Source organism: Physeter macrocephalus, chromosome 6 (assembly GCF_002837175.3).
Source record: "Physeter macrocephalus isolate SW-GA chromosome 6, ASM283717v5, whole genome shotgun sequence".
Lineage (NCBI taxonomy): Eukaryota > Metazoa > Chordata > Mammalia > Artiodactyla > Physeteridae > Physeter > Physeter macrocephalus.
Window position 1 is genome coordinate 12,034,746 of NC_041219.1, and position 15,926 is coordinate 12,050,671.

The following is a 15,926-nucleotide window of genomic DNA, read 5'->3' on the forward strand; positions in this document are numbered from 1 at the left end:
GCGGCCATGGCTCACGGGCCCAGCCGCTCCGCGGCATGTGGGATCCTCCCAGACCGGGGCGCGAACCCGGTTCCCCTGCATCGGCAGGCGGACGCGCAACCACTGCGCCACCAGGGAAGCCCCATGCCCTATTGTTCTTTATTCACCTAATAGTAGATGCCTTAACAAGCCCTCAGCATGAAGGAGTATAAGAAAAGGTGATATCTGAGAATAATAGAATAATATCCCTGGGTTCCTTTTTTAGGACCTTAGTTTTTATTTGGCACGTGATGAAAGTTTTGAAGTAGAGTGTTAGAGCTAGGGTGTTATGCTGGAATAGTAGAATTGGTCTGAGAGAATTGAGAGTTGATTTGATGAAGAAGTAGAGTTCTGTGGCGCTAAAGATGAATTTCAGTTACTGATTTGTCACTCATTTACAGTTTTGCAGCTTTTTGTTTTGAGAGTGTGTATAAGGGGTAGATCTGTTTGAACATGCTTTTTCTCCAAAGAATACAGACTTCAGCATAAGGTTAAACTTAATCTTTTAAATAACAAACATTCTTCAAAGAGCACAAAAGCGATAGTAAAATACTGAAATATTTTCATACTTCATTTCTCAATTCTTATCTCTGTGTAATTTTTTTTCTTCAACAGGAAATCAAACCTCAAAGCCATTATAGCCATGGATATGGTGAACCCCTCGGACGGAAAACTCATATTGATGATTACAGCACGTGGGACATAGTTAAGGCTACACAGTAAGTTTTTTGTTGCAGTTGTTTTTTTCTTTGACATCTGTATTTTAAGTGAAATATACATTTCTTTCTCTTTTTGATATTCTCTATTTGATAATTCTGTACTTGGTGAGACATTGTTTTCATACTTTCCTTTAGTTCTTTGTGCAGATTTAAAATAGCTGATTTAAAGTCTTTGTCTAGTAAGTCCAATGTCTGGGATTCTTCAGGGACAGTTTCTATTAATTGCTCCCCCCTGCTCCCCATGGGTTATACTTTTTTGCTCTTCTGCATGTCTTGTAAATTTTGTTGAAAGCTGGACTGTTCAAATAATGTAGCATGGCAGTTCTGGTTATCAGGTTCTCCAGGGTTTGTTGTTGTTTGTAACATTTCTGAACTAATTCTATAAAGTCTGTATCTTTGTCATGTGTGGCCACTGAAGTCTCTGTTTGGTTAGTTAGTGGTCAGAGACTTCTTAAATCCCTAGAACCACTAAGTCTTGATCTTTGTCGAGGAACTGTTTGTGCAAGTGCAAGTTGAGACACTCAGCACTCAGCCAGGCAGCTTACAGCTCTGCCTTAGCCTTCACTTTCTGCTTGCGAAGAACCTCAAGGTCAATCAGAAGTGAGAGCTTAGGGCCTTCTCCAATCTTTGTTGAACATGTGCATGGCCTTCTAGCTTCCCAGGAATATGTCTGAGCTTTTCAAGCCCCTGTGGATATCTCATTCCTCAGTTTTTGCTTAAGCTTTTTGATTTGTCTGTTGTTTGTCCCAACTGCTTTCCATCCTCTCAAACAACTGTTACATTAAAACATTTGACAAACATCCCAGAAAGGAGGTTTTAATGAGTTTGGGTGAGGTCTAATAGATAAACCTTTCAAGTAGACTCTTCCAGGGAACCACCATATAGGTGAAATAATGACTCCTCTTTGAGAATGAGGCTTTGAAGGAACTCCATTCCTATTCTGCTCACTCTGCTTTCAGTACCAGGAATACAACTTATTTTTCAAGGCTGCTGGGGAGCAGAGGATGGGACTGTGGTATTTTAAAACACCACAAAGTCCTCTGTTCTTCCTGAAATTCAGCTGTTTTTCTTGACTAAAGATCCCTTGGATTGCTGAAAGCCTTTTGTTAACTTTTCCAGAGTTCTGAAAAAGTTGATACTGCCAGTTTTTTCATTACTTTTGTGGAGAGGCAAATTTTTGGAAGTCCTTAGTCCACTGTCACCCTACTTTCCTGAATGTTGTATGTAGTCAAAAATCAAAGCACATTGTACCACCTGTATTTAGCAAACAAATTATACTGCTCTACATTCATTTTTCCTTTTGAGACTTTACTCCTATTAACATATTCTTTCTCTCCTTTGTCATTAATCTGTCTCACCCTAATGCATGATTTCCATCAGCAAATACACTGCAGCATCTTTCATGTTAAGAAAAAAAACAACCACCTTTCTTTATTCCTCAAATACCCTTCTAACTATGCTTTTTCTTGAAAAGTATCTATGTGTGCTGTCTGTAATTTCTACCTTTTAAAACATTTATTTAAATTTTAAAACATTTCAATCCTACAGATAAGTATAGAGAAGAATATAACTGTCAGATTAAGCAGATGCTAACATTTTGCTGTAATTGCTGCAGGTTGCTCAGCATGCTCTTTTCCTTATCTCCTTGAGGAAGCCTCTCGAAATTGCTGTGAATCATTCTCATGAACATTCTTGTACATGTCTACAAACATCTGTAAACAAATATATGCTATTATAATGTATGCTTAAAATTTACATAAGTTGTATTCTACACTACATATCCTTTTGCAGTTTGCTTTTTAAAAACAAACAAAAAAACTATGTAGCTTTTGTGATTTATCAGTGTTGGTAAATAAGGACCTAATCTGTCCTGTTTAACTGCTTTGTAGTATTCTATCGTTCCTTATCGAGGTACACTTTAAATCGTTTCTACTATTTCATTACTTCAAGCATCGCATAAGTGAATATCTTACTACCTGTTCCCCTGTGCACATAAACAAAAGTTCTAGGGTAGACAACTCAAGTGGAGCTTCTGGCTTGTTCAGTGTGTGTTCTTTTTCAGCTTTACCAGTTCTTGCCAAATGGTTTTCCAAAGTGGCTGTGCCAATTTATACCCCTATCTGCAGGAAATGAGTTCTTTTTCCACTGCATTTTTGCTCAGTTCTAGTTTTGTCACACTTACTAGTCATTGTCAGTTTGATAGCTGTGAAATGGTTTTTCTCTCTTATGACTGGCCTTTCTTTGATTACAAATGATATTGAATATATTTTCTATTTTCTTGGCCATTTGGGTTTCTTCCTGTGTGAATTAACCATTTTAAATATACCTATTTTGAGTTCTTTTGTCATTCTATAATTAGTTTGTAAAAGTTCTTTATGTATTTTGATGGAGTCTGCAAAGAAGTTAGTGAGATCTGTGTCCCTTTAATGTCCTCCAAGAGTCCCATCTGCCACCCTCACAGCCCCTTCCCACCCCTAGTCATGCAGCTCATGATTCAGTACTCCTCTTCAGTGTATCCAAACTCATATTTTTTTTCCTGTAACAGTGTGCTGGAACTTCTCTGGAAACCTGCACTTCTACAAAGGCTCTGTCATCTGTGGTGACTGTGAAAGCCAGTGTTGACTGGGGCTCCCAAATGGTGGCTGAGAGGGGCTGGAGCCAGTTTGTGGGCCGCTGTAGGGTCCACAGCTAGGAATAGGTCTATATGCCTGGTACCCAATGCATGGGTGGGTGAGACTCTCCCAGCTCTCTTGGCCGACAGTGCTGGATCCCATAGTGCCCACAGAGGTCCGTGGATAGAGGCTGAATTATTATTGTTGGAGGGGGGACGAAACTATGAATGTCTTCTTCCACCATGATGCTGACGTCACTCTGCAGTCCATTTCTAAATACTCTTTTTTTCTTCCATTTGTTTAATCTTGTATAGTACCACATTGTTTTAATTATTTCTTAGTCTTCAAAATTGTCTCAGCTATTCTTGGTCTTTTACTCTCACAAATGAATTTTAGGGTTCTACTTGGGAAATTCATGAGATATTCATTTGGGGTTTTAATTAGAATTTCATTAAATTTGCAGATAATTTTGGGGGAATTGGGGTGTATATTTCTTTAGGTCTTACTTTAACGTCTTTCATTAATTAACCTTATTTACAGTGAGAGTAGTATAATTAAATATGCTTTCTCATTATTATTTTAGATAGTTTAATATTTTATATTACAGTGACATGGAAATCTGATCCTAAATTTATTTTATTTAGATACTTTGTTTTCATGATTTTTTGGCTGAAAAAAGATAAATCTCACAAAGATACATGATTCCCTAATAGAAGAATTACAACATATGCTGCATTTATTAAGTTACATTAATTACTTTTCAGTACTATTCACTAAGTAAAGATTTAACTAAACTTTACCTTGTAAATGTACATTTTCTGATCATAGTTCTTGCAAACTAATGAGGTTTTGACATTTTTGTAATTACAGCAAATGGGTTCACACATGTTAGAAAATTGTTTCAAAAATTTTTAGTGTGCCCACATAAGAATGTTTTTACAGTTGTTGTATAAGATCTTTCAGAAACTATTAGATAATGATAGAAACATTTCCAAACATACAATTTTTAAAAAATATTCTCTTTATAGTAGGTGTTTTTCTGAAATGAAAGTAGTTAAGTTTCTCACTGTGTCTGAAATACCCTCTTTGCCTTGAAGGGGAGCAGACTCACTGTCTTTACCTTTCTTAAGAATACAGTGGACCACTGAACAACACAAGTTTGAACAGCTTGGATACACTTAAATGCGAATTTTTTCAACAAATACATACTACAGTATTAAACAGTCTGCAGTTGGTCTAATCCACAGATGCGGAACTGCAGATATGGAGGGCCAGCCATAAAGTTATATGTGGATTTTTGACTGTGGGAGGGTTGGCGTCCGTAACCCCCATGTTGTCCAAGGGTCAACTGTATATGGTTGATAGCATACCAGTCACAGTTCTTTGCCATTGCTGCCTGTGCCCCGGTCCCCAAAAAAGCCAGCAGATTTGAAACACTTGTCTTTTTTGTTAAAAGGAAAATGCATACTCACTTTTAAATGTTAGAAAAGTAACCAGCGATTCTTAGTATAATTAAAAAGATTTTTATCATCACTTATCTCATTCAAAGTGTGAGGTAGATTCTGCTCTTTAAGGTAATATGCCTAGTTCACTTAACTGGGCACATGTAAACAATTTTCTGAAAAAGAACAAAGAGCTGAAGGAACTTCTATCATCTCCTGTGAATTGTGGAACTCTTGCCCTTCCCTTAGGTTGATGTACCTTGTGCGTGCGTGTGTGTGTGTGTACACGTGTACACGTGTACACATGTAGTACAGAGCCATTGTAGGGCAGCATTGAAGCAGTGAAGGCTGTATTAAATATTAGTGCAGCTTAATTTCTTTCTCTATTAGCTAAGACACGAATACAGTTTTAATATTTGCTTCTAATGTTCCTTTATTAGGCCACCTTTCCCCCAACCTCACCCTGTGGTATATCTCCCCATTTTGGAGACCACTTTAAGAAATTACAAATATAGTCAAAGCTCATTTAATTTTTGTGTCTCGTATTTCCAAGGAGCCAGTATTTTGTTTAGGATAAAGTTGATGGTTTTTGAGGCTCCATGATGGATTCTTAGTAGTTTGTTGTACTGTTCTTTTTATTTTTGCTTATGCTTGAAAATTTCCATAATACAAAGTTTTAAAAAATATATATGCTGCCACAGAATGACCAAAAACAGAAAGGGAGGAAAAGGTCAAGGTGTCTGCGTGCACCTTTCTTCTTTATTTAATGTGAACGTCTTTCCTCGAATTCTCCCAGTAGACTTTCTCTTATGTCTCATTGGCTTGAACGTACAGGACTCCTCCTGCACCTGCCCTGCTCCCACCCCTACACTTCCTTTCTTACTTGCCTTAGGAATTTTGAGGCTAAATTTGTAAATAAAGAATCCTGAGGTTGTAAGACATCCTTTTTTCTCAATGCTCTTCTAAATCATTGATAAACTCTTTGTTACTGCTTCTTTATGATTTAATATTTTTTAACATAGCTGTATTTATTTTTATAAGCTGCCTTAAGTGTTTTGTAGAATAAGTGGTGATATTAAGAAAAACAAATAACTGAGACATTTTATTTATGTTATCCTTTTCTCTTCCACTTTATGAGTTATTGCATTCTTACAGATGAAAAATTTTTAATTATAAAATGGGTTAGTAATAAAAGCTGTTGGAATATTGATATCTTTAAAGTAACATTTTATATTGAGAAAGCCATTTTAATTTCCAGGTTTCAAAATGGAGCATTAGTTTCTTCTGGAAATGCTATTTTCAGCTTTAAATTTCTTTTCAAATAGTGGTAACAATTGCACGTTTTCTTTCTTTTCAAGATATGGAATATATGAACGCTGCCAAGAATTGGTGGAAGCAGGTTATGATGTACGGCAACCAGACAAAGAAAATGTTACACTCCTCCACTGGGCTGCCATCAATAACAGAATAGATTTAGTCAAGTAAGCATTTCTATATTTTTAAGTAATTAGTTATTACTATAAAATTATTAGAAATAATTATAAAATATATCATTTCTAAAATTCATAGCTTTTAAAATGTAGATTCTGTGTACTTTTTTCCTGAAAAAAATTGTTTTTAACATATATCGAATGCTTATTATGTGACAGATACTATGCTGAGTGCTTTTCCATGTATATTTCCTTAAATCTTAATTCTTGAAGTAACCCTGTGTGAAAAATAACAATTTTTACTGCTGTCCTAATGATGTGGAAACTGAAGCATAAAGTGGTTAAATATGCTACCAGTGACATACAACTGATAAAGGTTGGAGTCTAGACTTTAACTCAGGCAGTCTAACTTGTAGTTTACATTCTAAATATGAATTCTATGGGTAAAAGCTACTAAAGGAAAGAGAGGAGTTAATAATAGCAGGTAATAATAAACTAATTTCACACCAGCATAAATGAACAATACTTTATATACTCAGTATAAATTATTTTTATTACTTACTGTTCATCTGCTTGTTCAGTAATAATAAGAGGTGGTTAGATAAGCAGGAGTCAGGATGATAAGGAAGTCTTAGTAAATCTGGCTAAAATAGTTTCTGGCAATTTGGATATAAGATTTTTAGATAGAGACATGAATCTGAAATGAACTGCTTGCAGGTGTGCCTTTTAAGTACAGCATACAGAGTCTAGAGACAAATAGGATGTTAATATCAGGTAAAAGAATTTGCCCTTAGAGTACTAAAGAAAGATTAAGCAAGTAATAACTAAAGCATTGAAATCCATGAATCACTTTGTTCTGAAGAGCATATTTCCATTTTATTTGCTCCTTTTTTCCCTTCTTGTATTACTAACCTTTCCTCTGCCTGCAGTATGGGTCTCTTGATGTCTAAATTCCGTTTTTGTTTGTCAGAAAATGTTTTTATTTCATCTTCATTTGTGAAGGAAATTTTCACATGGTATAGAAATCTAGGTTGGCAGCTCTTTTAATTTTATTTTTGTTTTTTACCCATTGAGAATATCATCCCACTGTTTTTTTGACTTCTGTTACTATTGAGAAGTCAGTCTAAGTATTACACTTTTAAAGGCTTTTCTTTCTTTCTTTCATTTTTCTGGCCGCTTTTAAGATGTTTTTTCTTTGTTTCTAGTTTTCTGCATTTTCATGATGATGTTTCTAGGTGTGGATTTCTTTTATTTACCCTGAATAAGATTGCAAGAAATTCTTGATTCTGTGGATTAATGTTTTCATCAGTTCTGGAAAATCTCAGCCATTATTTCTTCAAACATTGCTTCTGCCCCATTCTCTTTTTGCTCTCCTGGAACGCCAGTTAAATGTGTATTTGACCTTTTTATTGTATGCTGTGTCTCTTATCCTCTCTTCAGCGTGTACTCTCCTTTTTTTCTCTGCTTCATTCTGGAAACTTCTTCTGACTTATCTTCCAGTTCATTTATTCTCTATGTGTAATCTGCTGTTAAATCTATTCAATGAGTTCCAATTTTGTTTATTTTTTAGTTCTAGAATTTTAACTTTTTTTAAAACTTGCATTATTTGATTCATTTGTTGCTGTACTTTTCCATCTTGTCTTATATACTTGAAAATATAGTTATTATATAATCTGTGTCTGAGAAGATAGCATTGGGAATCTGTGTGGGTCTGTATCTGTTATATTATTCCTTTGTGTGCCTGACTATCTTCGAATGTATAATAGACATACTTGAAAACTTATTTGTTGAATAATTTGAGGCCTAAATGAGAAGATACCATTTGTTTCTGCTAAGCCCAACTTTAATTTAAGGCTTTAGATTTTCTGGATCACTCAGGTGGCTGAAGACCATGCTAGAGCCAGGTTTACTTCTGGTTCTTAATTACTCCTACAGTGCAGCTTTTTGGGGTCCCAGCCCTTATTTTGCTTTTGTCTGCTTCTTAGCTTGCCTCTAGGCCAACTCTTCTTCAATTTGTATCAGCAAATTGTCTCTAGGGTAGATGGTGCCCAAGCAGTTTTCTAATTTCTCCCAGTTTTAATCTCCTGAATTTTAGCCAGGTAAATGCTCATAATCTTCTTAGGAAATATTTGCTTTTAGGAAATATTTCTTTATTTTGTTGAGCTTCTTTTTAGTTTTCTTTAATTGGAGGGTTGGTTCAAATTATCTAGCCTTCTGTAGTATCTGTATTTTTTAAAATTACTGTTACTTTAATCAAAACAGTACATAAACAATTTAAAAAATCATATAGTACTTAAAGGCTTACAGTGGAAACAGCAGTTCCCCCCCCCCTCACCCCCTGGGTCCTGTACCTCAGAAGTAACTATCTTCAGTACTTTAGCTGTTTCTTTCAGTACTTACTCTTGTATATTACATTTTTATGTTGTTACTTTTATCTAGAAAGTTATTTTCTTTACACAAATGATAGCAAATGCTTTCTGCTCTTTTCATTTAATTTATCTTCAAATTTTTTCATATCAGTGCAACTAGAGCTACATCATTCTTTTTAAAAAACTGTATAATGTTTAATTGTATGGACTTAGTTTATTTAATGGTTTACCTATTGGTGAACATTTAGATTGATTCTGGTGTTTTTACTATTTTATACAGTGTTGTAAATAATACCTTGTTCACATACCATTTTGCTTATGTTCTTATATATCTGTAGAATTCTTAGGAGAAGGAAAGTAAGGAGGATGAATTTTGAATTTTAATAAATATTGCCATTTTTGTGCTGTTTCTTGATTTGTCAGTTATTATATTTTGACTTTTTGTTTTGGGATAACTGGATGTCCTAGAACACCTCACCACTAATACTTCTTCCTCTGTCCTCTATTATAGTTTTAGTTAAATTACTATGCAAAGTTTAAATTGTTGTGCATATGTAAATTCTCACTGATAAGCCCAGAAGTGTTCTATGATATCTGTTATTTTCCTGTAGAATTTTTATTTTTGTCAGAAGTAATAGTTGCTTTCTTTTTTCACTTGTTTAACTTTATGTATATTGGAACTAATTGTTCTCATACTCATAGACAGAACTGTAAAACCCACCTGTGTATGCAAACAGTATCAAATAATTTATTGGTTCCTCTTTTGGTGGAGTAGGGAGGATGAAATCATTCCTGAATTTCTCCATCTTTCTGTTCCAGCCCAGACTGTTTGCTCTTGAGAGCTACGCACAATTGTCTTACCTTTGCAGTCATTCTGGGAAATCCCTTTGCTCCAGTGTTGGTTTCAGTTTCCTGGATCTCAGCTTTTTCTCTCTGTTGGTTTACTCTCTGGTTTTAGTCGAGCACCTTTTTCGATAACTTTCTGAGAGAGAAAGAGTGCTTGGGAGGTAAATCTTTTGAAGTTACTATCTCTTCTGCCCTCAAACCTTATTGGTTGTTTGGCTGAGCGTAGACTTCTAGATTAAGCTTAATTTTCTCAAAATTTTAAAGCATTACTTTATTATTTTTTTGCTTCAAGTGTTATAGTTGAGATATACTTGATCTCATTCTGTTGATCAAAAAATTCACATTTGTCTTGTGTTTAAAAATAAATAAGAAACTCTAAAATGAGAAATACAGACAAAAAGTCTTGATGTTGCCTTCCTTATGGATTGTTCCACCTTATGGGCAAGTGAGGTTACAGAATAAAGTCACTAACTATAGAGTGGGTTAATAACTACAGTGTCTGTGTATATTATGTCTTCAGAGGGGTAAACTTAATTTCTTTCTTTTTTTTTAATTGGGGCATAGTTGCTTTACAACGTTGTGTTAGTTTCTGCCTTACAGTGAAGTGAATCAGCCTTATGTATACATATATCCCCTCTTTTTTGGATTTCCTTCCCATTTAGGTCACCACAGAGCATTGAGTAGAGTTCCCTGTGCTATACAGCATGTTCTCATTAGTTACCTATTTTGTACATAGTAGTGTATATATGTCAGTCACAATCTCCCAATCGGGGGTAAACTTAATTTCTTACAATTCATAGTTTAGCAAGTTACTTTCCTAAAACAAACATAATGGTGAGTAAATGCAGTTTTCTATAGTAACTGGTATTTATAGCCTCAAGATTAATTTTTTACTTTTCAGTCTAGAATTACACCCTTCTTAGAAGCTACAGCATATTACTATTTCGTGGATGCTGGCAGAAGATACATGACTCAGGTAGAGACCAAGGACTTTATTATTCATAGCACAGCAAATAGCATGAACATCATATTTGCATAGCTCCCTAGGTCCTATGGGAGTGGCTTGATATGGTCGATGCTGCACACACAGTGGATATTCATTGCTTTTATAATACATGGGAAGCAAGGTCACTCTTTGTCCCAGAGGGAGACATTACCTCATCTCTCAAGGTTGCTTGATGCAAACAGAACTCTGAGAAATGGCTTGTGTAAAGAGTGGTCAGGACCTTGCAGTCTTCTCATATACTCAGCAAGACATATGGGAGCCACCAAAGACCCATGGAGAAGTGTCCCTTCTAACAGTTATGTTCCATCAGGATGTATTATAGGAGCTTGCTTCAAACAAAGTTAGTTGGGTCACTTTTCATGCTGGTAAGATATTAAAGTAAGTATAATTTGGAAAGGAGGAGACCTTCACCTGGCCTGGATTTCTTATATTCCTAGTGTTTTCAAGTGGAAGTCTTTTAACTATTTCTTAGATTTTACCCTGATATAATGAAATAAGGATTAGTGCAGGCTTTGGTCTTCAGCAGTCTCCTGTTACTTCAAGATTCTTTGTTAACAACAGCTAATAATGCTTGTAGTCTCTGATTTCAGTTTGATTTCAAGTCAAGGTGTTGTTAGCGAATATGGGGCTTTGTTAAAAAATGTGTAGCTTATAATTTCTGAGAGCACAGTGTGTGTGTGGCTTATTCTCCTTCCCTGGCGACATATAAGTTTTTATTCTTTATTCCCCACTTTGTGAAAGTTTACATTATTGTGCATTGATATGGTCCTTTTATAGCTATTGTGCTTTAGGGAGATGTTCTTAATTTATCTTCTGATCCTTCTTTTGAATTTCTAATTTTATCTATAGCGTTTTCAATTTGAAGCATTCTCTCTTGATCTCTACCTCCCACCCCACTTAAAAAATGTTTTGTTCTTATGTCATGAGTATATTATCTTCTCTTATTTTTTGGAGGCTATTTATTATAACTTTAGTTTTTTAAGTTCTTCTTCTCTCTATATTGTCTATTTTGGGCTTCTTCTGTTTATTTTGGTCTCCTTCCATGTTTGAAGCTTTCCTTAGCTATCTGGTCATGTTTGACCATTCATATTTAGGAGAGACATAACAAAGCAGATTGGAAGTTGTGGGACTTAGGAACCTCCCAAATGTCTCTTTAGCATGTAAACTTTCATTGCTACATTTTCAGTGTCCCATATATTTCTGTGATGTAATTCCTTGAGTCTTAAATTTCTCTGGAATGATGCACTGAATACACCTTTTGGCAAATACTGAATGGTTGAATGTTAAAATCCACAGGAGCATGAGGAGTTTAGAGACACTAGAATGAATCTGAACTTTAATAGAAGAGTTTGAATTATCACTATAATAATATTAAAAATTTAAGTAGTCACATTTTAAGATTACAGTGCACAAAGAAAACTAGTCTAGCTTTGTCAGCTGCTTGATTGCTTCCATGTCACTAAAATGCTATTGTGATGCTAAATAAACACTCACTTTCAGTGAGAATATAAGTTAGAACACGACAGTTTTTCAGCAGCTTATATTGACTTTGAACCAGTGTTTCTGTTTACAGTCCAGCTTCTTATTACTTTCTTTTGAGGTGACTATTGCCTTTAATCCCTTAGCCTTTCTAGGGTTTTATAACATATTCTGGTTTGCTTCTCATTGGTGTTCTCCTCTGGAGACATTTGGTTTTTAGCTCGTTGCTTTTCATCTTTCAAGTATTTGTTGCTATCTCTTGTTCATTGATATTCTCTTCTCAAAGAGGCTTGAGTTTAAAAATAAGAATTATACAGTCTTCTCAGAATTTTGTAGTTTGAACTAGGGTCTTAAAGCTACAAAAAATAACATGTTATAAAAATATAGTATTTTTCTTCCAGAGGTTTACAATGAAAAGGTGATAGAAGTTACTCTTCTTTATCATGCAGAAAAAAAAAATTCCCCTATCCTTGTTAAAAAAAAGTTGTACTTTAGAACTAGTTTGGAAATATTCATTTCCATAGTCCTAGCAAGGATTTGAAATGTGAGTAAAAATACGTCTCAGGAACACATATATTAACTTTAGAGAAGGTAATAAAATTGCTTAAAAAAACTTTCTAGTTGGAATTTTAAAGAAAATATTTCCTATCAAAGCTGTTCTTTGGCTGTGCTGTACTTCTCTTTGGGCTCAAAAAATCATTTTCAATTATTGCATTAATGTCTACTGGGTGCCTTAAGAAACAGTTTAGGAGCATTTGAATGTTTGTGTTCAGACTGTCTGATATTTTGGACTGGAAATATTTTAGTCTAGAAATATTTTAAGTCACTTCAAACTGTATGATAGAGTGGTATTGGGCCCTTCATTGCATAATGCTTTAAAAGCACCAACTTAAATGTATAAAACAGAAAATATCTGAATCAAGCTTTTAAGTATTGAATATATTAAATGTTTGGAACTATGAGCGTTAAGAGTGAATGCATTAGTGATCTAAAGCTGTAATCACTTAGAGCGGTTTAAGAACCTCAATAATATACATATGTCAAACATTTGCCATCAAATGCCTTGAAATCATTTGTATTCAAGATTCATTGCATTGATCAGTTCCAAAACAAGCATTATATAAACAGCTAGGTCCTGTTCATTTCAGAGAATATCAAGATGTTATGACATGAATATAGTAGGAAATGAGGTTGCTCTTTCTTTGTAAAGCAACACAGCTTTAAAAGCATAACAAATAAGGCATCATAAAGAACCTTTATATTATACTTTACAATGTATAAAACTCTTTCACATATGTTGTTTGATTTAATCTACAGTAATCTTGTGAGGAAAGTAAAGCTGAGCTTAAAAAGCTGAGCTTCTACCCATGGTAGGCTATGTGTCTGGCCTGCTCTACAGCTGTTGTAATTCCAAAATTCTACCTGATGCTACTGTAGGATCCAAATCTTTGTGGTTCTCTGACTGCCTTCTTTTTTATATGATTGTTATTTGGCTTTGCTATTCTTTATTGTAATTTAAAAAAATTACTTTTCTTTTACTTCTGGAACAAAAGAGTGATATGTTTGATGTAAAATTCTCCTAATATATTTTCAAAACTCACAAAAGTTTGTTTATTGTCAAAGGCATAAACTAGCATGAGATCTAAAATGAAAAACATTTATTTCCTTATTTTTCATACAGTTTCTTAAAATTGAAAATGAAAGTTGTCTTAATTATTTAAAATTTTGTCTTATAGATACTATATTTCGAAAGGTGCTATTGTGGATCAACTTGGAGGAGACCTAAATTCAACTCCATTGCACTGGGCCACAAGGTTTAAATTTAATTCTGGATTTTTTTTTTCCCTTTGGTTCCTTTAGCAGTCTATAACTAAGTAACTTTAAAAAAAATATGCGGAAATGAATGGGAGAACTTGTTATGCCAGTAATTAATATCAATAATGTGCTAACATATTGCTGTCCAGTGTTACCTGCATTGAAAGCAAAGTTTATTGTCCAAAGTGTCCTTAAGGAATTAACCATGCTGATATTAATCCAGTTAATTGTAAGATGGGGTTAAATTTTGGAATACTTATGCAGCCTACGTATGTTTACAATGAAAGAAGTATCTAGTTCATGGGACAATTAATGTCATATTGGAATAGGATTAATAGAATATAGTAACTATTTATTACATATTTAAAGAAGTTATGAATATCTATAAGTTTTCAAAGACCGTTTATACCAGTTAAGACTTAAGAACATAAAATCCTAAATGTGACTTGACATATACCTATTTTAAAATAACATAAAATAAGATTTGTGTAATCTTTTCCACCATTACCCTATTTTTTTAAAAAAGATCTTTCCAGCGTTTCTTGTTTGAAATAACTTTATATATTTAAGTGTTCATTCTTTTACGTTTTAGACAAGGCCATCTATCTATGGTCGTGCAACTAATGAAATATGGTGCAGATCCTTCATTAATTGACGGAGAAGGATGTAGCTGTATTCATCTGGCTGCCCAGTTTGGACATACCTCAATTGTTGCTTATCTCATAGCAAAAGGACAGGTAAAAAAAAGTCACAATGGGGTAGATTTTAATCAGATGTTCTTCATGGTTTAAATACCTAATATCATTGGTGTTAACAAGTGTAACAGTCTAGTGATATTTAAATAGTACTTTCTGATGGATAAGAGAATAAATATATAGTTAGTTTGATATTGAGTTGTTTAATGTAGTTAACATAAAAATATGAAAACCAGTTATGATCCAGATAATGATCCATTAAGGTGGGGTTTTTTTTAATTTCCAGTAGTGACAGAGATGAATTTCAGAAAGTAAGGGAGAAAATTTAAGTATCTATTTTTTTCCCTTAATTACGTCTTTTGAATATATCATCTGAATTCATTTAAACTTTTTTGAACATATTACTGGTTATTTTCTGTATTAAGTCCCTCTCCAGGGGGATACATTCCTTAAGTCATTTTCTCTGTTTCTGCTATATAAGATACTGCTTCTTACATGTCAGAAAAATTCTCATGATTTAAGTGACTCTTCCTGATTTCTCCTGAATATGTAGTGACTATAATCATATTAAATATTATCAGTTTCTGTGTACCATGATTTTCATTTGTTTCAATAACAGATGTATTTTGTTAAAAGTAATGTCACTCAGTTTTTCTTTCATGAGTTTTCTCTGGTTGTACTTAAACATTAGTTTTATAGCTAAGGATCTTATCATAAGAGAAAGACAAATGATTTTAATTCAGTGCTATTAACATATATTTGTTATTGTAATTTAAAATATTAGATTTAGAATTTGAATAGTATTTATTTTATGAATCCTTTAAGGTATTTGCTGTTGGCAGTGCCAGTCAGTGACAGTTGTGTGTTGTACACTATTGCTAAGGAAAAGAGGCATAGACTGGTTAAATTAATTGCTGGAAGGGGGAGTTTATTATCCATTACTGTGTAAACAGACTGCCCCTAAATATAATGGCTTTAGAACACAACCATCCATTGTATTTCACAATTCTGTGGGTTGACTGGGCTTGGCTGGGTGGTTCCTCTTGTGAAAATGGCAGGGGGCTGCAGTCATCTGGGGGCTCAACTGGGCTGGAGGATGGCTCACTTGCATACCTTATATCTTGATAGGAATGGCTGAAAGGCTGGGCTCAGTTGACAGCTAGGCCTCCCTCTTTTTCTCCATGCAGTCTTAGAACTTCTCCTTCTCCACGATACCCCTCCATGTGGTCTCTGTAGCAGGGAAGCCAGACTTCTTACATGGTGGCTCAGAGTGCCCAAAAGAGCAAGAGCAGAAGCTGTCTGACTTGTTTAAGGGTTTTGAACTGGCATAGCAGCATTTCTGCTCCGGTCTGCCAGTTAAAGCAAGTAACAGTGCCAGCGCATGTTCACTGAGGGAACACAAGGGCGTGAACACTGGGAAGGGAGGTTTATTAGGGGCCATCTTTGGAGACTAGCTGCCACAAGGGATCATCTTTGTTCTCCTACGGTTCCTTCT

General features: G+C 34.6%; 1 protein-coding gene across 2 annotated transcripts in view; it reads left to right on the plus strand.

Moving 5' to 3' along the window:
• Window positions 1-15,926, plus strand: part of ZDHHC17 (zinc finger DHHC-type palmitoyltransferase 17) — a 103,417-nt gene that overhangs the window by 33,070 nt on the left and 54,421 nt on the right. For both annotated transcript variants that reach the window (XM_024122914.3, XM_024122915.3), the window contains exons 2-5: window positions 634-737; window positions 6,150-6,272; window positions 13,658-13,735; window positions 14,329-14,473. In XM_024122914.3, the coding sequence (XP_023978682.1) occupies window positions 634-737; window positions 6,150-6,272; window positions 13,658-13,735; window positions 14,329-14,473 (450 nt within the window). The remainder of the gene's footprint in view (window positions 1-633; window positions 738-6,149; window positions 6,273-13,657; window positions 13,736-14,328; window positions 14,474-15,926) is intronic.